We start from the raw sequence: 24,217 nt of genomic DNA, 5'->3' as shown, positions 1-24,217 counted from the left end.
GTTTGAAAAGACACCTGTAACTCTCCCAATAGCGACGAAGAAAGGAAATGTGTCCTCCAGTTGAGCGAAACTTCTCTTTTAGAAATCCTTATTTAACATATTTTATTGAAGTTTTCATTTCTTAATGACTATTTGAATTGACAAATTTCTTTCACTCCTAAAAGGAATTCTTTGCTTCCTTTTATATTATTTGTTCCTCTCAGCAACTCTTTTAAAACAATTACTGTAAATAGTCTGTTTTCTAATTTTTCAAAAAGTGGAATAGTAAGAAGGCATTGGTTTTCTGTAATACACTCTGTAATTTATTATTAATATGTCTTCCTTTGTTATTAGTCATGCTATTTTCCACTCAGATTTAGTAATAGGCAACAATTTTTTTAACTCAGCTATTTGTATTTAAAAACATAATTTCAATCATACATTTGAGTTGAAAACAGCTGTCTCATTGTGTAGAAAACTTGGACCTTCAGGCACATTTTGTCCAATAGCCAGTGTTCTCTGCCTGTTGCAGCTCCATGTTCTGCTGTTTAATCTTCATCAATGTGTGAAACATAACCTAAAAGCTACATTGCATTTCGTGACTTATGAATCTCATTGAAAAAAAGGGTCATAATTTACTTAAATTTCCCTACCACTTACTAAAAGATAGCCATAAAGTAAAATTGTAAGTTTGTCTGGACACATCTGATCATCATGAATTTTTATTAATTTCTTTTTCCTAAATCTTTTCAAAACTGTCTTGTAGCTACATCTATGAAAACAGACAAAATACCCATTAATAAAATAATATTGCAACCAATTAATTTTTCATATACAGGTATGACTTTCTTTGAAAATTAAACTGCTATATTTTGTACAAACCTTATAGCATGCAGCATGATTATAGTGAGTGACTGGTACAAAGTTCTTGATACTGGGTACCTTTAACAGCAGTAATGTTTTTCTCACCAGCTGAAATTTTTAGTTCAGAACCAGGGTGCTAGCTCTTCCAGAGGGCCTTGAGATACATCTGATCCAGGTTTGTCTCTGCAGCTAAAACATCTTCTTCCTGAGTGTCCAGATCTTCTTTTCATGTTTGTGAAAATTTTTTTTCTTTCTATAATCTCCAGCCCTGCAAAGAAATTTCAATCCTGAAGCTCCTGTAATTTTTAACCTTCCAGGGAATGTATGCCATTTTTCTTTTAATGGAAAATGTCTAAGGAAATGACTCTAGTCTAGATCTTGAATATCTCTCAAAAGCCCATGCGTTGGCTAGATTCCCAACCCAATGCAATTATGAAGCCAAAAAGCCTTTGGCTAGGGATTAGAGACAAGTCTTTAGATGACTAGGAACACAACTTTGAATGCTGTTTGCCTATCTCCCCTCTCCTTTCCTTTCACACACGATCATGTATTGAGTGGTTTTGTTCTACCATGTGCTCCTACTGAAATATGTGGCCTTATTATAGATCCAAACACTAGAGCAGCCCCATTGTGGACCAGACACTCGAAAACCATGAACCAAATGGAACTTTCTTCTTTACCAGTTGAGTATCTTGCATATTTTGTGACAATGTCATAAATGTAACCCATTTATCAATACAGTCCTAAACTCTATAAAATGGTAGGATTGCTTAGGAGGCAATGAAAGCACTCAGTTAAGGAGCAAATGACGATCATCTGAGGAAGAGTAAAATCTTATCAAAGTGTAAATTGAGTGATATCACTTTTAGAAGCAGTGCTCAGAAAAGAGACAGTTGGGTGCTAGATGAGTGGAATAAGGAAAAAATATACTTATCTGGGAACTACCAAAAATGAAAAAGTTAACAAAAATGAAAAAGAAAATGAGCTATGTCAAGCCATCAATACAGGAAAGAACAAATTCAGTCTATGAGCAAACTTTGCTGCCAGAACCTAGTATGATAAAAAACCTTGCCTTAATCCTTGGGCAACTCATGTTGGAACTTTATTAACATTTTTACTTTGTGGATTAATTATCAGGAGTGAATCAGGTTTATCCATTTTATTAACATTATTAAAAACATTTGGTCTTTCATATAGTAGACTATCCTGATGTTAGACAAAAAGATTTCCCATTTCCCATCATGTTTCCTAGTTGCTCTGCTGTTGTTTCTGCAAATGGCATTATTTTCAGATCACAAATTCAAATTAGGGGAAAATAGGAAGATAGGAAACTTAAGCACTCAAAGAATTTTGTGCTTGAAATATATTTCCTAATATATGCTATGAGGCAATTTAGTGACCCCACCATGCCCCCTTCCCAAACTTCCTCTCATTTGTAGAATTAGTTGACAATAAAGCCAACCACAGAGAACTTTTCAGTGACAAAAGGTTCAGTACTGACATAACCCATTTCCTAGAACTACATTGGTCAGTGGATTTTCAAATGTTAGCTTACAACCCCAGGGTTACTCTAAAGCTTTTAGTTTTCTCAAAGCAGATATCAACTTTCAAGTCTTAGTACCACTTCTGAAATATTTTCATTCAAAAGTTAATCAATTCTGCATTTTGATTGTTTGTGGTTTTGTGTAGTGATCTCTATCTATTGCAAATTGTTACATAGTGCCACTCATTCAACCAAGAAAGCAAAGCGATAACATTATACAAATTGAACAGAGAATACTTAGGAATATATGCATATGCATGTATAGGCATGCAATATCAATTAGTGAACAAGGAGGCCATGAATTTGAGGGGGAGCAAGGCGGGGAATATGGGTAAGTTTGGAGTGAGCAAAGGGAAAGGAGAAATGTTACAATTAAATTATAATATTAAAAAATAAGACCAATAAATTTTAAAAGCTAATTACATTATCTTCCCTTTAGTAGTTGAATTATGTGGCCTTGCTCTTGGTGCTGGGTCCCAGTAAGGGTCACAATGAGGGTACCCTGATTATTTCTCCATAAGGTAAAGGCAATAACCCTCGATTCCTCTGTCTTCATTTCTTCTCCAGGTCTCCCCAACACTTCCAGTGTAAGGTTTCCAGTTCTGTACTTGTTCTCCAGCTCTTGCTGGAGATGAGAAAAGTCCTCATAGTCTAAACCATCCGCATAACCACTTCTTAATTCTCCAACTTCCCAGCGATTTTTAACCAGCAGCTCCAATGACCACAGGGAAAAGTGAGCCTTTGTCTTCTGCTCACATCTCAAGATGGGACCCAACTCCTCTTCTCTTACTTTTCTCCCTCTCCCTTGTGACACCCAGATATTACTTCATAGAAGGTTTCTTCTTTTTTCCTTTTCTTGCATCCATGTCCCTTTATTAAAACACTTCCCAAGCATTCTTCCACTACCACAAGCCATCTTTTCAGTCTTTCATTCAAATGCTATCTTTTGAGGAAACTTTCCTGCGAGATCAACAAACAAACTCACCAACTAAAAGCCAAACAAAAATAGCCCACAAAACTTCCCACCTCTCAAGAAACACAAATTTACTCTTCTCGTTGTGGTCTCCATTGACACTCCAAGAGACACATCACCCTACAAGACAATGTACAACCTTAGCTTTTCATTTTCTCCTTCTATATGACTACAAGAAAAAATAGGACATAAGAGAGAATTCAGGTTATGTTGGTTGCCAAAGTTCCAGCATCAGCCACTAATGTCTAGCAGGTATTTGACAAGTATGTGCTGAATTAGTCATTTGAAAACCAGCCTCGGCTCACAGGAAATTGTCTAGAGATAGCCAAACTTGGATGGTATTCAGCGCTTCTCCCTTCCTGGCATGCATTCCTTTTAATGGTCTTCCTTCCTCACCTATTTTTACTAGTATTCCACTTTTGTTTGAGTACGTTGCTAAGTGCTGCATTATGATTTTTCTTTTTCTTTTGTTTCTCTGGTTCTCACATCAATAGCAGCCAGTATTTGATGATGTAAGTCAGACTCCCAACCTCCGCTCTGGTGTTGTGACTCACACTCACCCTCTTCTCCAGTGTTCCATACTCATCTCTCATCAGGTCCTTGGACTCAGTTGCAAGGTACTTCTAGAGTCCAATCTGTTCCTCCCTTTCCCACCAGTGCCATCGCTTTCTGACCTCATTATCTAAAAGCTTTGTGCTTTGTATGTTTTTCTTCCTCCACATAGCAGCCGGTCCATGACCTTTCTATACCATTCCTCCATCTCAAACATTTACTGAATTCCAATGTGAAAGGCATTTCAAATTCTTGTATATGGCTTAAAAGGATTTCCTAATCTTTAGTCAGATCCATTTCTCCTCTAGTACTTCTCCATTGATACCTGTACTCTCAGCCTCACCCACATTAACCATGATACAGTGCTTTTTTGGCTCACCCAGCATTCTCCTAGTTCTTAGCCCAGAGCCTCCCTGTTCTTTCTATCTAAGATGCTTTATTCACAGACATATCTTTAGCCTAGGTTCTCGTTTCATTCAAGTATCTTCATAAATGGCTAGGTATACTCCTTACTGTATGTAAAATTCTACTCAACCCTTTTATGTTTCCTTCTGTATTTCTATTTTTGTTTTATTTTTTCATACTGCTTTACCTATCTTTTCTAACACAGGTGCACAGTGTGTGTGTGTGTGTGTGTGTGTGTGTGTGTGTGTGTTTGTGTGTGTGTGTGTGTGTGTGTGTGTGTGTGTGTGTGTATGTGTGTGTGTGTGTTTTATTAATTGTTCCCCTCGGGTTGAATATTGACTCTGTGAGAATAGTACTGAACTGCAATTGTTGGAAGTTTTCAGGGCATAGCAGACATTCTGGCCTAGAGTGTATTTCTGTTAAATAGATAAATGACTAACATCTCCTTTATAGTCTTATACATTAAAATTCCAGAAGCTATAATTTCTCATCTTTATCATAATGTTAGTATCAGACATTTTGAGAGAATTCAGGTACCTAACATTCACCTGCTTTCCTTAGTTAACATATGATCACTGTGCAAGCACATACTTTCAGCCTGGTTTGGTAAAATCAAGGTAATTAGTAGGCATGTGCTTAGTCAGTGTCTGACCATGATGTAAACACTTACTATTAGGTTAGTAGAATACAAATACATAATAAGTACATTTGCTTAGCTAGCAGATGATTACTCTGGAATTATTTGCTCTCAGTCTCCTATTTTAAGATGAAGAATTCCTATAAAAAATTTACTTTTATAATCTCTATTTTAGGCATGCGATAACCAAGGCTAACACACTAGCCATTATAAAATTAAAAGGCAAACCAACATTTACTTTCATTTTTACTAAAGTATGGAATATATCCATCAGCATACTGTATTGATCACACATTTTTTAAATAGAACTGTGACAATGAAATAAATGTCTAGTAATAGTGTAGTGCTATGGAGCTTGGTACCGTGTGGTACAGTGCTGGCAACGGTTTTACTAGACACAGAAGTAGTGCAAACTATTTGTAAAGAAATGATGACAGGCTCATTTATAATAAAATGCTAAGGAACAAAAGATTCCCTTAACTTTTACTATGAATTATCCTCACTGAATTTTAAGAGAGTAAGACAGCTTATGCTTGTCATGAGTTGTGGTATCCTTAAGTAAAATTAAAGAAACTCTAGATAAGCATTAAAAGTGAACTGTAGAAAGCTTAAATTAAAAATGCATTCTTCTTATAAGACAATTAATCAGCATGTTGTTTTTATCTTAAGAAACGTCATGTAGACTAACTCAGCTTTAGCAGAATAATAATGTAGCATGCTTACTGCTGGCCCTGAATGACACAGGTAAAATCATTTTAAATGCACAAATTTACTTAGTACCAGCCTATGTCCAAAAGGTTTTCTACAGTATTTTCCATGTTGCCTTGCATAAGTCAAACCATTGCTTATTAAATATCTTAATCATTAAACATCAGAACTCAATTTCAAACCTAGTTTGTTTATCTTCAGAGCTTCAGCCTGTAAGTCTAGAATTCACAGGTTATTCAAGGTTAGAAAACTGAGAGTGTTTCCATGCAGCTTGGCTGCTACAGTTCTGAGGAGGTATTCCTCACCGAAGTGTCTGCACTTTTTGCCTCTCACTGTAAAGCAACTTCGATTGCAGAGACGTGTTCCTAGGAGTAACACATGCTTGGTTAAATTGTAAACTTCCTATCAGAAGGTCCATAAAACTTAGCACAGGATCCATGTCACACAAGTTAATTTCATTTCCGTCACTGTGAGTGCTGTACAGGTATATTGCAAATTGCTAAGGATTTCGGCGGCTGTGACCTATTATCAGAGCAGGAAATTACATGGTCTCATAGCTGATGTGCAGTGTGCTGCTGTCACTGCTGTGCATTAATTTCTAAGTCATTGGCCATTTGTAATAATTCTGTAAGTGCCTATCTTAGCAGTTTTCAGTCTAGACACGTTAAGCCCATGTGCATGGAATTTTCTCCCATCATTTTCAAGCAGTTACACTCAATTCTGAAATTACCTTTTTTTATTGGACAATTTCACCTTGAACATTCTTCTAAGGGTTGGAAACACGATAGCCTCATTGTCCTGCTCCCTAATATTTAGGAGAAATTTATTCTAGAGAAAGTAGAGTCATTTAGCAGTACATGTAATAAAGATAGAGAAAGTCTCTGATGAATGCCTATATTGTGTTGTTTTTCCTTTTTTTCTTTTCAGTTTTCATAGACTAAGTGATAATTCACTACCCAGTATAATTTACTTCCTCTTATCCGGTGTAATTTTGAGTGGTAGAAAACTTTTCATTTGTAGTTTTCTATTGTAGATAGAAATATTTCATTGTGCACAACATCAAGCATCTATTCTGAAAACATTTCTTATTCTTCTTTCATATTGTTATTTATAAGAAAACTAAATCCAAATATCAGATGGAGTTGAAAGTATTTAATGTTATTATGTTTAGGTATGATTCCTGTAGGTAAATCTTATACTTTATTTATATCTCATTTTCATGTATATAGGTATTTTGCCTGCATGCAGTATCTACAGAGGTCATTGGATCCTCTGGAATTGTGGTACAAGAGCCAGCATGTCGATCCTGGGAACTCATCCCAGGTCCTCTATAAGAACAAGTGCTCTTAATCACTGAACCATTTCTCTGGCGCTTGTGTTATATTTCTTGAATACTAATTCCTCTAGCTAGGAATTCCCTTACGTTACCCTGTCTTTAAAGATATTTTTTCATAGTTTAAAATGTATTCGATTTTTTCTAACACTATATTCTGCACTTCCAAATTTCTTGTCTTATAAAATTCATGTCATCAGTTCTAAAACTCTGTATAATAAATTTGTTGACACATGGTTTAAAGAAAATTTCTTTCTTACTCTGTTCCTTCTAAAATAAATTTGTCATAGGCCTGATATTCAGTCAGTTAAGGACAGTATCTGATATAACTAAAGTACTGGTTGTTTTTAATCCAATGCCTTATGTAACCAAATGCACATTTCTGTGCTTTGTTAATTGCAATATGTTTGCCACTTGGCACATCATATGCCATTTAATTTTAGTTAATCTCTACGGAGTAGTAACTTAGTTTTTTGGCACAGAGGCTTCAGAATAGAAATTGGTCCAAATTAGCGACCATCTAGAAATCAGCACTATGGGGGTGGAAGTAGAAAAATCAATGTGGTGACAGTCCATCTCCAGATTGGCAAGAAACCTTCCTCTCAAATGAAAAAGCCCAAAGATGATGGAACAAGACATCCAGCATCCTCCTATGACCTCCACATGTGGGAATGCATGCATTTGCAAATACCATTGAGGCACCGCAGTCACATACATACTAGTATTTATATTTATATGGGTACCTTATATATAATAGCTACACATACACATAGAATGGCACTTCCTTAATGACAGATTTCCTGTCTCCTTCACTGCTGAATGTCAATGTAGTGCTTGGCACATCGTGCTTAGTGCTTAATCAATATGAATTAACTGTTTCTGAAAGGACACATAGTGTCTAATGAGAACACATTTACACTTGTTTACATACGAGCACTTTGTTTTGTCCTGATACTGCCTCTCTCAAGACGAAGAGTCTTCCTGAAATTTGTTTTAACAAGAGGTCTTACACTCAGCATTTACAGCATGCATTGGGACAGCTTTTCATGTTATTTTGGGAACCTGAGTAAGCACTGACTCAGCAGAGGTGATACTGAAGCTGTCATTTAGACCTTTGAGTACTCCCTCTAAGTCTCTCCTCTTCCCTTACCTCTGAAGTGCCAACATCTCGTCCCGATCTAACTATGTGCCTCTTTTTAGAGGTTTCTCACAGAAGCAAATCAAGTATACAGGCCAATTCAGATTCTCTAGTGGCCCCAGTCTGCACCCCCCCCCCCCGCACATGCTCTAATTGTTGGTGACTGACTGACGCTGATAACAGTGTAACCATTTTTCTGTCCTGCCTGCCAGCTCTCAAATAACCACACTGAGACTTCTTAATAATTACAAAAGCTTGGCCTTAGCTTAGGCTTGCTCCTAACTAGCTCTTGCTTTTGTTTGTTTAATTAATTAATTAGTTAATTTTTTTTTTTGAGACAGGGTTTCTCTGTCTAGCTTTGGAGCCTTTCCTGGAACTCAGTCTGTAGCTCAGGCTGGCCTTGAACTTACAGAAATCTGCCTGGCTCTGCCTCCCGAGTGCTGGGATCAAAGTCGTGCATGACCACTGCTCAGCTTCCAACTGGTTTTAATAACTTTAATTAACCCATATATTTTAATCTAAATTCTTTTACATGGCTCCATTATTTTTACTCCAAAATGCCCATGCTGCTTCTTCTGCATCTGCTGGTGATCCCACTGTTTTCTTCCCAGAGTTCTCTCTCTCCAGAAGTCCTACCTATACCACCTGCCTAGTTATTGGCCATTTAGTCTTTCATTAAACTAATCAGAGTGCCACATCTTCACAGTGTATAAAACGGTCATTCCATGACATTACTGCCATCAAATGCTGGAACCCAGCTATTTAAAAGGATTCTGCTCTTAATAATCTTCAGGTTGCTTCTTCTCTCTTCTGTGTGTACCCCATACTGGTATTGTTGAAGTTGTAGTTACTGCTTCCTTAATGCTTAATCCTTTCCTGGTGTTTTCTTCTCATCACTGATCCTTCCAGTCTTTGCATGCCTCAAATAATAGCAAGTGTAATAGCAAGCGAACCTTCTTTCACTGTCAGCTCTACCTCATCCACTATCAACTGCAGGATAACAGCCACATCAACAACAACAACAAATCACAATTATTTCTCTTCTTTTTTTTTTTTTTTTTTTTTTTAAAGATTTATTTATTTATTATGTATACAGTATTCTGTCTGCATGTGTGCCTGCAGGCCAGAAGAGGGTGCCAGATCTCATTACAGATGGTTGTGAGCCATCATGTGGTTGCTCGGATTGAACTCAGGACCTCTGGAACAACAGTCAGTGCTTTTAACCTCTGAGCCATCTCTCCAGCCCTTATTTCTCTTCTTAATACTTATATATTTCTAGCTCAGGATTTATTCACAGAAATATTTCATGTATTCATGTTGATTGAAATTTTTATTAAAAAGATATTCTAAAAATCACCAGAGTATATCAACCTATAGCATACTATGAAAAAATATTTACTATATAAAAGCAATTGCGTTTCATTTACAACAGAGTAAATATGTTGGGGGAAGTAGCCATCCACTTCCTGTGTGATGCTGACATGTTTTTGATAATGCGTGGTTCACATTTATACCAGTCAGAAATAGAAGCCTGTGATTAGCTTTACTCTGTTTATCGTACTAACATCTGACAATTCTTTGTGGGAGGAAAAAGAGGTTATCCAGGTGGATCTCTGTACAAGGCATGCCAGTGTCTTGGTGAATTTAGGGTACAAAATTAATTTGGAGTACCTGTTGAGCTGAGCGCTAAACATGACATGGAAACAGTTTCACTGTGACCCAGAAGTTGTGGAAACTGACATTGCAGCCCTTTGACATGCCACTAGGGCGTTGACATTGTGAAGGACAAATAGCAAAGAGAATTCTCTGGTTCTCAAACAAATATTCATTATTTGCACTAAGTCCCTGTGTATCAGAACAAAACAAGAAAAGGTGGGGAGGGACCCACAGAACAATGTGTTTCAGAAGTTGTCTGACTAACAACTGTCCAGAATGAAGAATCACTGAAACAAGCGAATTAGACGCATCATAGTTAGAGAGGAGGCTGAGAAAACGACTTTCTGAAGGCTCCACATCGCTCTTCTTAGTGCCATCTGGGAAGAGAGAGCTGAAACTGCAGACAGAGGTTTGGTGGAACTGGGCCTTCTGTAGTTCTTAGGTCAGTCTCAACATCTTATGAAACTAAATAACCGAGAAGGAAAACAGATGTTTCCATGAGTCTACCTTGGACGTGCTGTATCATATAGTAACCAAGACAGGTGCTCAGGGGAAACCTAAAGGTCCCATCCACCCAAGCTTTCTGGGGACCAGGTGTCTTTAACAACATCCTGTTATAACTCCAGACATCACCACAATCTGCACAATATCCTGAGACTCCTAAATGGAGACCTTATGTCACTCGTTCATGACTGATGTGCTCACTCTGAAACCTTTTGCAGCCTTTCCTCATCAGTAATCCCGTCTTTGCATCTTCTTATTGGCTTTTCATCTCTTTCCAATATGTCTTATCTACATGAGGCTGTTATCTTCCCTATATCCAGTGATACTGTGCTAATATTGTTATCAAATGTCTAGAGGTTAAAGTGGGTGAGGGGATGTATATAGAGAACTTATTACCATGATTTCCAACCGCACCTTCCCAGGCATGACATTTTTGACATTTCTCTCCTTGACTCTGGTCCAAATTTTGTCTTGAATGCTGATTTCCATTCTTCTTTTTCACCGATACATTGATCACAAGGATGATGCTCTATAGATTCACATACATAATCAAAAAACTATATTTTTATAATCCTATTCATTTGTGTTAATTCTTAAAACAGTTGAACTTTTATACTAAGCTATTGGAAATATATCCCTGCATGTATGTTCACATATTTGTACATACTTTTTAGTTGAGATTTGGCTAAGAAAGCAATGCATAAACAGAAATGCAATAATTTTTGTCAACATATCTCTGTGATGAGCTTAGCAGTGGCATCCTTAATGTAGGAGAGCGTGCCTCTTCAGACTTCAAATGCTGCTTCTTGGAGAGTACTTGAATATTTATGGGACAAACATTGAGGTTTTGCAGCAGATATAGCTGTACAAAGTGGAGAACAATATGACTGAGAGACATGAGTGGATAAAAGGAAGAACACTAAACCACTTGATATGACAATTAATCATTAGCATATTAGGAAAGTATAGATTTATGGCTTCCTGTGAAGCATTGGAATCTACAAGTAGTTTTAAACAGAATAATACTATTGGTGTTATTTTTATTTTTGTCATCTGCAAATTCTTGAGAAACCAGTTTTATGTCCTTAGAGGTAAATTATGAAGTAACTTTTCTCACTTTGTTTATGTCCTCCAACATAGTGGCTTATGTATGCACTAAATAATTGAACGTTTCCCAACTTAGATCAAATGTATTTCTTCTTTCATTTCCATAACTCCCTGTTCTCAACTCATTCAAAATGTTCTCCATGAGCGGTATTAGTATAAGCCAGAAAATAAATCTTTAATTAATATAATTGTCGTACATAGGAAAGACAGTTTTTAGGCAATTAATTATTAAAAGTGTTTGTTTCCCTAAAAAGTACATATTTGGCTCCAATGGAATAGGAACTTTGCTTTCTAGAGACTATTAATGAATTCTCTTGGGGAAAAGTTGTGGAATGCTTCCTCCAAGGCAATCTGAAGCCTCTGTTTGCTGTAGTTATGGTAATATGGATCATGAAAAATAAAGAACTCAATCTGCACTCTTTGACCAGATAACACAGATTTAGCATATGGATCTGGAAAGCAGGCTAAACATTAAAATTGATGATTTAGAGAATTGAAAAAAATGTTATCATTTTTCCTTAACCTCTTCTGCAGAAGGCAAGATGATTTAGACTTCCTTTTACATTTAAAATAATGAAAAGAAGAGAAATATGCTTATTATAGCCAAATTCTGTGTATCACATCTATGTATCACTTGTATTTTTTCTCCATGTTTGCCCTAGGGCAATTGTTGTATGGCATACTGTTTGTAAGAATTTATGAATACGCACATTAGTTCTGAGTCGGGGGAGGGGGTATGACAAAGCTGAATATCTTTTGAGCTGATAAAACCATGCACTTGCAAGAAGGTTCTTAGCCGTTTTGGCATTGCTGGTGTTAAGAAAAAAAAAATGTTACTTTAGAGATTACATTTCTGCTGTCGCTTGTCCTTAGCAATTGCCAGAGTTAGAGAATCTGGTGTTGTAAATAGTTGGAGATGGCATCACTTTCAGGCAATTAGGTCTTCATTACAAATTAATGAAGTGGTAATTGCTCCCTGCGCCTGTCTCGGTGAAAGGCATGCTGGTGTTGTTTGCATTATCTTCATGCAATTCATAACTCTGTACTCAAGGACTTGCGATAGCTTGCCAAATTAAACTACAATGAGAATTCTTTAATTAAAATCATATTTTTACATCAAATTATGAAAATCTCTACAGAAGGTGCTGCTTGATGTTTAGCTGAATGTGGCTTATAGCAAAAGAAATTTGCAAAGAATCATTGATCAAGTAAGCATTTGTCTATTCTTATGAGGAAAGTTGGATTTAAAAATGCAAAGCCAATTGATCTTATTTTTTTTCTCAAGTCACAATGTCATGATCTAATTGTAAGGACACAGAATAGATCCAGACTTGCTTCACAGTCCAGTAGTAGAGCACTATATTAACACTAGAAAATTTTGAACAACAAACACAGCCCATTCCCCTTCTAAAATTAAACTTTTTCCTTTAATTAAACTTTAATTAAGTTTAATTAATTAAGTTTTAATTAAAAATTAAACTTTTTCCTTTTGACTGTGAATTTATCACTATAGATACCTTGCCATAAGCTCCTTAGAAGCAAGATATCTCTTGCATGAATTTCTTCTGAGAAGATTCCTATAAGAACACATACACAATGAATGTTGGAAAATGTTATTGGAGATTATTTTTAATTACATTTATATATTTGTTTGTGTCCTTATTGTAAGGTGGTTTTGAAGTTACCTCTTTGCACCATGTGGGTCCTGGGGACTGACCTCAGATCATCAGGGTTGGTGGCAACCCTTTACTTGCTGAGCCACCTCTCTGACTCCTAGGACAATTATAAAAAGTGTAGCATAGATATTTACTCTCCCTACATTAATATGCAAATATATCTTATATTTTGTTTCCAAAGTTATCTATAATAGTGCCAATGTGTCCCTTTCTTGCACTTATGTTGGTCATAACAATGAAGTTAAGCCAATTTTTCCTCAACAAAATTCATGCCTATGCTTGATTCTTCATGCCTATGAAGGTTTTTAAAATAACTTTTGTTACTTGCTCATATTGTTTTGTTATATTTTAGGTGAGAAATAAAAAAAATTTAAACCATGTTTCATATACTTACAAGGTCCAAAAATTGTTTTGATCATTTAAATACTCTGAGGTAAATGGTTTATATTTCTCCAATAAGGCTTAAAAGTCAAAAGGTAAAAAATGCTGTATTTCTTTTTTCTTTTTTATTGAAAATAGATATTTTTCTCACATATTATATCCTGATTTTAGTACACTTTCCCAGTACTCCTCCCAGTTCCTCCCCATCTCCCCTTCTACCCAGATCCACCTCCTTTCTGTCTCTCATTAGAAAAAAAAAAACAGGCTTCTAATGGACAATCACAAAATATGATAAGATAGAACAAAGAAAACACATCAGAACTGGACAAAACAAACAAAAATAAGAGCCCAAGAGAAGGCATAAGAAAAAGAGACTCACCTCCTCATATACTCAGGAATCCCATAAAACACTAAACTAGAAACCATAACATATATGCAAAGAACCTTTAGGGTAAAAATAGAGAAGAAAAAATATAAGTGAAATAATTAAGAACAAAAATTAAAAATAAGATAATATAAAAAATAAGAAGAAATGAAAAAGGATAAACTGTGATATGCTATGAAGAGGCAAGGAATCTCCAAAATTGCCATTGAATTCATTTTTCTTTTCTTTTCTTTTTTTAGCATTATTAAGAGATTTTCTATTCATTTTACAAAACAGCCACAGATTCCCCTCTCCTCCCTCCTCTCGCCCCAGTCTTCCTCTGTCAACCCACCCTCCATTCCTACTTACTCCAAGACAAGGTCTCCCACGGGGAGTCAGCAGAACCTGGTACACTCAGTTGAGGCAGGTCCAAACCCCTCCTCCCTGCACCAAGGCTGTGTAAGGTGTACCACCACAGGCACTGGGCTCCAAAAAGCTGGCTCATACACAATGGAGTACTACTCAGCAGAGAAAACAACGACATCATGAAATTTGGAGGCAAATGGATGGAACTAAAAACATTATCCTGAGTGAATTCATTTTTCATTGGCCATCTATGCCTGAGTGTGAAGCCTACCCTTGAGAGTAGTTGAGAGAGATTCCCTTGGAGGAAACTAAATTTTCATTTGATAGTGGATATCAATTGGAGATCGCTTCTGAGTTAGGGATGGGGGCCTGTGCCCACTTCTCCTTTCAACTCTAAGAACTTTTTTGGTGCACAGCCATGCAGGCCCTGTGCATGCTGCCTCAGTGTCTGTGGGTCCCTGTGTGCATTGACTAGTTCAGAGGACTTTGTTTTCTTGGTGTCTTCCATCATCTCTGGCTCTTACTCTATTTTATGCTATTTCTACCTCTTCTTCCATGGGATTTCCTGAGCCCTGAGGGAAGGGATTTGCTGGAGATCTTACATTTAGGGCTGAGTGTTGCAAGGACTTTTACTCTCTGTATAATGTCTGACTGTGGGTCTCTATATCTGTGCCCACTTCTCTGATGGTGGCTGAGCAAGGCCCTGATATATGAATATAGAATCATTTTATTGTTTTGCTTGTTTGTTTTTATTATTATTATTATTATTATTATTATTATTATTATTATTATTATTGTTGTTGTTGTTTTTCAGAAGGGTAATATTTGGGTTTACCCTATGTCCCTGGGTAGTCTCAAATTGTTGGTCACCCAAGCAATGTCAGGTACGTGTTCTATCTTGTGGAGTAGGCCTTCAACCAAATCACATATTAGTCAGTTACTCCCACAAGCTTTGTGCCACCATTGCCTTGGCATATCTTGCAGGATGCCATTGTAGATCAAAGTGTTTGTGGCTGGGCAGATGTTCATGCTTTTCCTTCGGTAGCATGCAGATTACATGCCTGTGCCGAAGACTCTAGGTTATAGAGGTAAAGTCTCTATGTATGCTCCAGCTCAACTTCTTCACATTCAATATGTTGTGTACGTGTTGTCTTTAGCAATGGAGCTTTGCGGTCGTACGTCAAGAGCATGCTATAGTCTTTGCAACAGCCTGATTTGTTTGTGTGTTTCCAGGGGTCCCCTTTCGCCAACAACTCAATTAGGTATAACCCAATTCCAGTACTCGATGTTTCTTTTGGTGACAAGAGGTGACCAACTGGGGATTTCTTTCAGATCTCCTTCAGATATGTATATATTTTAGGAATCTTCTAATGTATTAGGTTACCATGTTATCTTTCAAATGTCCCTTAACCTTAGTCATCTCTTTCCCACATTCACTAACTCATCTCTTCTCTCCTTTTTCCATCATATCACCCACTTCAGTCCTTCCTACAACCATCCATAACTACATGTTCTATTTTTCTTTCCTAGGAAGATCTATCTGTGCATCCCTAGACCCTTGCTGTATACTTAACTTCTGTGGTTCTGGAGATTGTAGCTTAGATATCATTGAATTGACAGCTAATATCCACATATAAGTGAAGACATATCATATTTGTCTCTCTGGGTCTGGGTTATCTCACTCAGGGTGATCTTTTCTAGTTCCATCCATTTACCTGCAGTTTTTACGATTTTATTTTTTTTAATGGCTGTGTAACATTCCATTGTGCAATGTACTACATTTTCTTTATCCATTTTCTGTTGAGGAGCATCTTGGTTGTTTCCAGTTATGGGCTACTATGAGTAGAGCTGCAGTGAACATCATTGAACAAATGTCCTGGTGGTAGGGTCAAATATCCTTTGGGTAATTGCCCAACAATAGTATAGCTGGATTTTGAGGTAGATCCATTTCCATCTTTCAGAGGAACCACCACACTAATTTCCATGCTGACTGTAGATGCTTGCATCTCCACCAGCCATGGAAGAGTGTTCCCCTTATTTCACAACCATGCTAAGATGAGCTGTTACATGTTTTATTGATCTTGGCCATTCTAACAAGTGCAACATGAAATCTCAAAGTAGTTTTGTTTGGGATATCCCAAATGACTAAATTTCATAAACAAACATTTGAGTTTCCTTTTGAGAATTCTCTTCATATCTGTACCCCATTTTAAAATTGGGGGTTATTTATTTTCTTGATACCTAATTTTTTGAGTTGTTTATACATTTTGAATATTATGTAGTTGGTAAAAAAAAAAAAAAAAAAAACTTTTCCCCCTTCTGTAAGCAGCCACTTTATCCAAAATACAGTGTACTTACTTTGCCATACAGAAAATTTTCAGATTTATTAGGTTCTATTTATTAGTTGTTGATCTTAGTGTCTGTGCTAATGGTATCATGTTCAGAAAGTCTTTTCCCATGCCGATGAGTTCAAGGTTATACCCACATTCTCTTCTAACAGGTTCAATGTATTTGGTTTTATGTTGAGGTCTTTTATCCATTTGGAGTTGAGTTTTGTGCAGGGTGAGAAGTATGGACATATTTGGATTCTTTTTCGTGTAGCCATCAAGTTTGACCAGCACCACTTGATGAAGAAGCTGTCTTTTTCTGGTATGTGTTACTGGCTTCTTTAGCAAAAATCAGGTGTCCATTGGTGTGTGGATTCATGCCTGAGTCTTCATTTTTACTCCTCTGATCAACTTGTCTGTTTTTGTGCCAATACCATGCTTTCATTTGTTTGACTTGAGTTACCCAAAGATATTTTATATTATTAAAGATTTTTGTAAAAAGTGTTGTTTCCCTGATTTCTTTCTGAGTCAGTTTGTTATTTGTAAATAGGAGGTCTGCTGATTTTTTTTTTTGTGTGTGTAAATTTTGCATCCAGCTGTAGGAGTTTCTGGTGGAATATTTAGAGTTACCTATTAATATTATCATATCATCTGAAAATACTTTGTGATTTCTCCCTTTTTATTCCCTTTATCTCCTTCAGTTTTCTTCTTGGTGATAAATTTAAGAGAACAATTAAAATGTATACTACAATGACTTGTAGTGGTTAGCCATTCCAGCTTTGATCTGGAAGTTCTAACCCCCATTGAGGCTTCGGTAACTGGTAACTATCACTGGTAACTATCACGCCTACAAAGCGGGAACCAAGAGAGGGCGGTGAATCTGGATCTTCAGGGCCCTCTCTTGGCCCTGCCTTGTAGGCACAGTTACTGAAGCCTCAATGGTGGTTGGAACTTCCAGACCAAAGCTGGAATGGCTACCCACTACAATGACTAATCTCCAAAATTTAAAAATCCTCTAACTTGTTTTTTTCATGCTGCAAATCAAACATGGAACTTTGCATATTACTGACCAGATTCTACCACTGCACCACATTACTAGCTCCAATAATAATTTCTTATGGGTTCATGCTCATGAATTATATCTGGATATATTAGATGAAAAATAATGTATAATTCGTTCCCCAATAATCTTTTTATAGAGTATTTCAAATATAAATAACTCAAAATTTCACTTTAGAAAAAAATCAAATTTATCTTAGAACACTTGATGAATCTTACAAATAAATATGATGTCTAATGGGTGACATTTTCTAAGAATAATTGGGTTATTAATGTCATGGAGGAAGAAAAACATATTCCAATCTAATAACACTATAAACAAGAGAATAAAGGCCAGAAAATCTAATGTGGCTCTTGAAAACAGTAAAACAGTTTTCATTGAAAAGACAGTTTCTATTCTCTATTTGAACTCTTTAAAAATTAACAAGTAGGTTGGGATCATTTTTGAAGAAACTAAAATTCCAAACTTCGAGAGTTTAAAAGTTTTTGCATAGTCACTTGGGAACCATTGAAGACTTTGTATTAAAAAGCATCTCAGTTAAAGACTAGTATTCCTGAAAAGTCTGAACAAAACTGTATGTGAGATATAGAAAATACACATGCAGGAATAACAGTTAGAGCAGCTGGCATAATAAATTTAGCATCATGAGTAATATAAGAAATATTGTATTAAATTAAATTTCTCAAGCTTTATTATAATGATCACAAAATGTAGTTTTTCACTGTTTTAAACTCTTAAAAATTTTAAAAATCGTTTATAGTGAGAGAAGTTATACTAATATAAATGTAACTAATATAATAACAGCACATTAACTTTTTTCCTGTCCATATAAAAGTCCAGTATGGAAATGAAGGCAGAAAGAACTGAAATGTTCACTATATGGCTGTTTCTTTTTCACATATAATAACTAAGTATTTATTTCAGAGAAGCTGGCATTTTCCCAGCTTGGCACCACCAAAATGAGTGAGAATCTTTAATCATGTTTTGTGTGAAGCTAAATGGCAATGTTATCATTTAGAGTCTCTGAATTTTACTGTCTACCAAATTTACTTCAATCATGTTTGAAAGAAAAATAGTTAGTTTTAGGCACTGTAAGTTTTCATTTTCTTTTAAAAGAGACAGACCAAACACAAAATTGTAACAAGTCTTTGATGTGAATCACTATTCACCATTTATTCCAGGTTTTCATCCTGCAGCCTTTGGCTACACATAATGACTTGCCCAGTGGCCTTTTCCTGACTATCTAAAAGCTTACAGTGCAAGGCAAATGTATTCATTCAATTATGAACTGCTTTGTGGCACTAAATTCCCAAGGCTTGCCAATAATAAACCTACGCTAGAAGGTTAGGAGTTGGTCCACAGATCTCTCAAATGTATAGCATCAAATTTTTGTTTATGCTGTTTTTGCGAGTTCATTTGCCTTGGTGCTTTTGTCCGGTGGGTGCCATCATTACACTTACCTCACTAATTCTGTCTCTCTCTTTTTGCTTTGATGCTTCAGTGGGAAGAGATCAGTGGTGTTGATGAACATTACACACCCATCAGGACTTACCAGGTGTGCAATGTCATGGACCACAGCCAAAATAATTGGCTGAGGACAAACTGGGTCCCCAGAAACTCAGCTCAGAAGATCTATGTGGAGCTCAAGTTCACACTACGGGACTGCAACAGCATTCCATTGGTTTTGGGGACTTGCAAGGAGACCTTTAACCTGTACTACATGGAGTCTGATGACGATCACGGTGTGAAGTTCCGAGAGCATCAATTTACAAAGATTGACACCATTGCTGCTGATGAAAGTTTCACTCAGATGGATCTTGGGGACCGCATTCTGAAACTCAACACTGAGATTAGAGAAGTGGGACCAGTCAACAAAAAGGGGTTTTATTTGGCTTTTCAAGATGTTGGTGCTTGCGTTGCCTTGGTGTCTGTGAGAGTGTACTTCAAAAAGTGCCCATTTACAGTGAAGAATCTGGCTATGTTTCCAGACACAGTACCCATGGACTCCCAGTCTTTGGTGGAGGTTAGGGGCTCTTGTGTCAACAATTCCAAAGAGGAGGATCCTCCCAGAATGTACTGCAGCACAGAGGGTGAATGGCTTGTCCCCATCGGCAAGTGTACCTGCAATGCTGGGTATGAAGAACGGGGTTTCATATGCCAAGGTAAGAAGAGCCTTCTCTTTTTTCTTTACAGTTGAATTTGTCTCCTGTGAGTTTATTATAAAGTAATGAAAATAAATTAACCTGATCTGATCTCACTTGGCAGCACAACACAGCTCAGAATTACTCGTCTATTTATATGCTAAATTTATCCCATTTGATGTGTTGATTCATGATCTGTTGTGAAATATTAATGGGTGTAACTCTGGGGTGCTGAGCTGCACCCTGTGGAGGTGTCATATGTGCTATTTTTTCATTGTATTTTAATTTATTTAGTTAGTAGGAAGGATGCCCACATACAATGGTGCACTTTGTAAAGGTATTAGGGCAGCTTAAGAAAATAAGTTCTCCTTTTAACATTTGGATCCTGGGCATCAAACTCAGGTTATCAGGCTTGATAATAGGCACCTTTACAGGCTGAACCATCTTCCAGGCTTGTGGTTTTCTTGCTAGCTAATGATTGATGGTGTTGTAACTGTAGCAATTGAAGTGGAATGTATCTGCCTTTATTGACATTGAGGGTGGATACATTTTGGTGCTCAATCAAGATTAGATATTTTGGTGACTATATCTAGGTTCACCTATCTCAGTAATATTGTCTTAATATTTATAAAGTATAGCCTGCTCTTCAACGATAGTTGGCTACCAACTGGATTTTTAAATACTCTAAGAAAATCATTTTATTTAAAAATCCAAAGCTAATGTATTTGTATTTGCTAATTGTGGTGTAACTTTTTATTGGTGTGAGTCAGGGAGCAAAGAACTTGAAGTTCTGGGGAAAGGGAGGCAGGGAGAATCTGTGAGAAGTTGGAGGAGGAAAACCTGATCGATACATATTGTATGAAGAAAATAGGCAAAAAAAAATGTTTTTAAAAAGAAAATTATAAATTATAAAAAGATTATCTTTCCCCATTATTTTGATTATCTGTTACTCAAAATATTATACGTATTTCCCTTGAGTCGTGTGTTATGTGTATTTTATACTTTATTATCTGAGAACCTGAATTTTGTCAATAGTTTCAGTTTTATTTTTTAAATCTGTGTATTTGATATAAAAGTCACTTAAATATATTTTTATATAATATTATAAACATATACAATTTTGTATATATCAGTCATGTAACATTATAATCCTATTACTTTCAAAAAATTTTATTTACAATTAGGTAAGATTTTTGTACTATCATGTTGAAAGTATCAATTAAATTTGAAGGGTACAAATATGTAGACAAATATTAGTGCACAGTCCTGTGGGTTTTTTTCATTTTCACACTTTAATTTGCTATTAGCCTCTGTCACAAGAACAGAGTCTGTTAGTCCACTGATGGACATTCAGTAATCACAGTTCAGAAGCCCAAGTAAAGGAAATAAAGTACTCTCTATATGGCTTGTCCTTTCAAAAACGTGAACAGACTATAGCACCTTTCTTTTGACTATAGGCATGGTTTATAAAAACTTACTAGATAAGGGACTGGCAGGGTGGCAGAGTGGGTCAAGCACTATTTGTGCAGGCATGAAGACCTGACTTAGATCTCTGGCATTCACATAAAAGCCATATGTGGTGGTATTCACATGTAGCCCCAGTGCTGATACAGGGAAGAAAGGAAGCCTTAGATCCTAGAGCTTGGCCGTCAGCCAGTCTAGTCAAATCAGCAAGTTCTGTGTTCTTTGAAAGAATTCTCTTTAAAAGAAAGAAAAAAGAAAGAAAGAAAGAAAGAAAGAGAGAGAGAAAGAAAGAAAGAAAGAAAGAAAGAAAGAAAGGAAGGAAGGAAAGAAGGAAGGAAGGAAGGAAGGGAAAGAAGGAAAGAAAGAAAGAAAGAAAGAAAGAAAGAAAGAAAGAAAGAAAGAAAGAAAGAAAAAAAGAAAGAAAAAAGAAGGAAGAAAAGAAAATAAAGAAAAGAAAAATCCAACCAACCAACCAAGCAAACAAAAAAACTATGGAGAGCAGTAGAGGATGATATGCAATATTAACCTCTGGCTTCCACATATCCACTCATGGGCAATACTACATCCTTGAGAACATTCACTTATACAGAAAATTGTTTAAACTCAAATGTATTAAATAAGCACAAATTGTATACTCTAGCATCATATTTCAATGTATTGTTCAGAAAAGTGTGATAATTATGGCATTATTAAAATGGTTTTATAAGTTCTAAAATAAAAAAAATGTATAATTACACTTTACTGAGATTCAGTATTGGAGAAAAATCTTTATATTCCATTTGAATTCTGTTTTTTTTTCTTTCTTTTTTTTTTTTTTTGGTTTTTTCGAGACAGGGTTTCCCTGTGTAGCTTTGTGCCTTTCCTGGAACTCACTTGGTAGCCCAGGCTGGCCTCGAACTCACAGAGATCCGCCTGGCTCTGCCTCCCGAGTGCTGGGATTAAAGGCGTGCGCCACCACCGCCCGGCTCCTGTTTTTTTTTTTCAATAGGATATTTGCTTATGATATATGGTATTTGTAAAATCTAATATCAAATAAAATCATGAAGGACTATCCCAAAAAGAAAAAACTGTTCAGTTTACAAATATTTACTAGATATCTACTTCATTTTTAGGATATTAAAATTTCAAAGAATTTCTTTTGCATTAGCCACTTACTACATTACAGACACTGAGCTACTCTCCTAAGAAATGCCAATGACCTATTTTATTTATATCTCAAAATAACCTAGCAAGTCTATACTGTTTGAGCTTAATATTAATAACATTAGTTGCTTTTATTTTTAATTTATTATTATTATTATTATTCTCATATCATTATTATTTACATGTATATTTATACCCAATGTGCATGCCTGGTTCCCATAGAATGACAGATCATATGGAACTGGAGTTACAGGCAATTGTGGCTCAGCCTGGAGGCACTGGGAATTGAACCCAGGATTCTGGAAGAGCAGCCAGTGCTCTTAAACACTAAGCCATCCCTCTAGCCTCTGTTTTTGTTTTGAAATTCACACCTTGCATTTAAACCTCAATGCATTAGTATTGAAATTGAGACAGGCAACCAGGCTGGCTGGACCCAAAGGCTAAGGTCTCAATGTTAGCCCAAACTTCTTTCTTGCCATTTTGCTTAATGGTGACAGAAAAGGGGAAATACAAGTGTACATATTGTATGGGAGTATTTTGAAGGAAATAAGCGCCCCCCCGAATTTGTACAAAGTCATTAAGAATCTATTATAAGCCTTATATGCATCTGTTTATTTCTATTTTGTTTTCAGAATTTTAAGGATGAATTGTTACTAAAAAGATCATTTTTGGGGGATTCCATAAGCTATGTCTGGGTGACAACAAAGAAAATTTAAATTTGAAGCTTATCAAGAATCTTACACTTGCAAAATAGTCTGTGCAATGAGAAATTCATTAAGTATTCCCCATAGTCTATTAGTGAAAAATAGTAATATGCCGGACAAGGGAGAAATGCAGATGTATGAGTCCTTGTATCTACCTTCCAGGAGCTCACAGTCTCCTCAGAATGACAGATGCATAAATTAGTAATTTTGATGTAAGACAGACCAATTAATCTTCTACCCTGTGTACAATGAGTTTTGCCACTATAGAAGAGGAAGAGATTAATATGGATTTCAAAATTAAACATAAAAATTGCTAATTAATTATGAGATGGCTTTGTGTTGGTTTTAGACTCATGGTTATTGTGCTTAGAAACTTTTGGAATAGCAAGAAAAGAAAGAGTTGTCTTTAATGAATCTTACATACTCCAGAGGACAGAGTTTCCATTTGTTATTACATCATTATGCTGAAATCCCAAAAACCTACAGAAGACACATGAGAGTGGTTTATTTATTTATTTTTTGTTTGTTTGTTGAGTCTTTGTCACAGTGACACATTTAGAAAAGTTCAAATTTCATTTCTAGGCCATTTCCTAACATAGCTAATCTGATATGTCAATTATTTTCCCAATCTAGACAGATAATTAGGACACTTAATGTTCAGTGATCTAAATGATGAAAATGTGACAATTTCTACTTGATAGGAAAATTACACTGATAAAAAGGTTTTGTATTCAACAAACACATCCATCAGTTTTCAAACAATGCATAGAAATAAAATTAGCAGTCTCCAGAGGCAAAATTCTATGTATGGAATTCTAATGTACCTAATTTATATTTTTACAATAATTCACTTTTCCTGTATTATTTAAAATTATCAGGCTGTATCACTTGAACATGAATTTAATTCAAGATTTATCGAGTCATTAAGTTGTGCTAAGTTCAGGGTTGAATATTGGAATAAAAATCAAAAGACAAATATCATCATTGATGAATTAATTTGTTTTGTACTAAAAAATGTGTGTGTTGGTGCTGAAGAGATAGATGGGTCAGTAATTAAGAGTGCTTGCTGCTCTTGCAGAGTTTTGTTCCCAGTACCCATGCTAGGCATCTTATAACCACCTGTAACTACAGCATCAGGGTATCCAACTCCCTGTTCTGGCCTCTGCATGCACATGTGCCATGCACACACACA

The 24,217-nt window shown here is 36.1% G+C and overlaps 1 protein-coding gene across 1 annotated transcript in view; it reads left to right on the top strand.

Annotated features, from left to right (window-relative positions):
• The window catches only part of Epha3 (EPH receptor A3), a 317,591-nt gene that overhangs the window by 69,647 nt on the left and 223,727 nt on the right, over nt 1–24,217 (top strand). Inside the window, exon 3 of the mRNA XM_006981616.4 lies at nt 19,075–19,735. Within this exon, the coding sequence (XP_006981678.1) occupies nt 19,075–19,735 (661 nt within the window). The remainder of the gene's footprint in view (nt 1–19,074; nt 19,736–24,217) is intronic.

The sequence above is a fragment of the Peromyscus maniculatus genome, chromosome 12, assembly GCF_049852395.1.
Source record: "Peromyscus maniculatus bairdii isolate BWxNUB_F1_BW_parent chromosome 12, HU_Pman_BW_mat_3.1, whole genome shotgun sequence".
NCBI lineage: Eukaryota > Metazoa > Chordata > Mammalia > Rodentia > Cricetidae > Peromyscus > Peromyscus maniculatus.
Note: the sequence above shows the minus strand (reverse complement) of the source record. Positions and strands in the feature narration are given on the sequence as shown.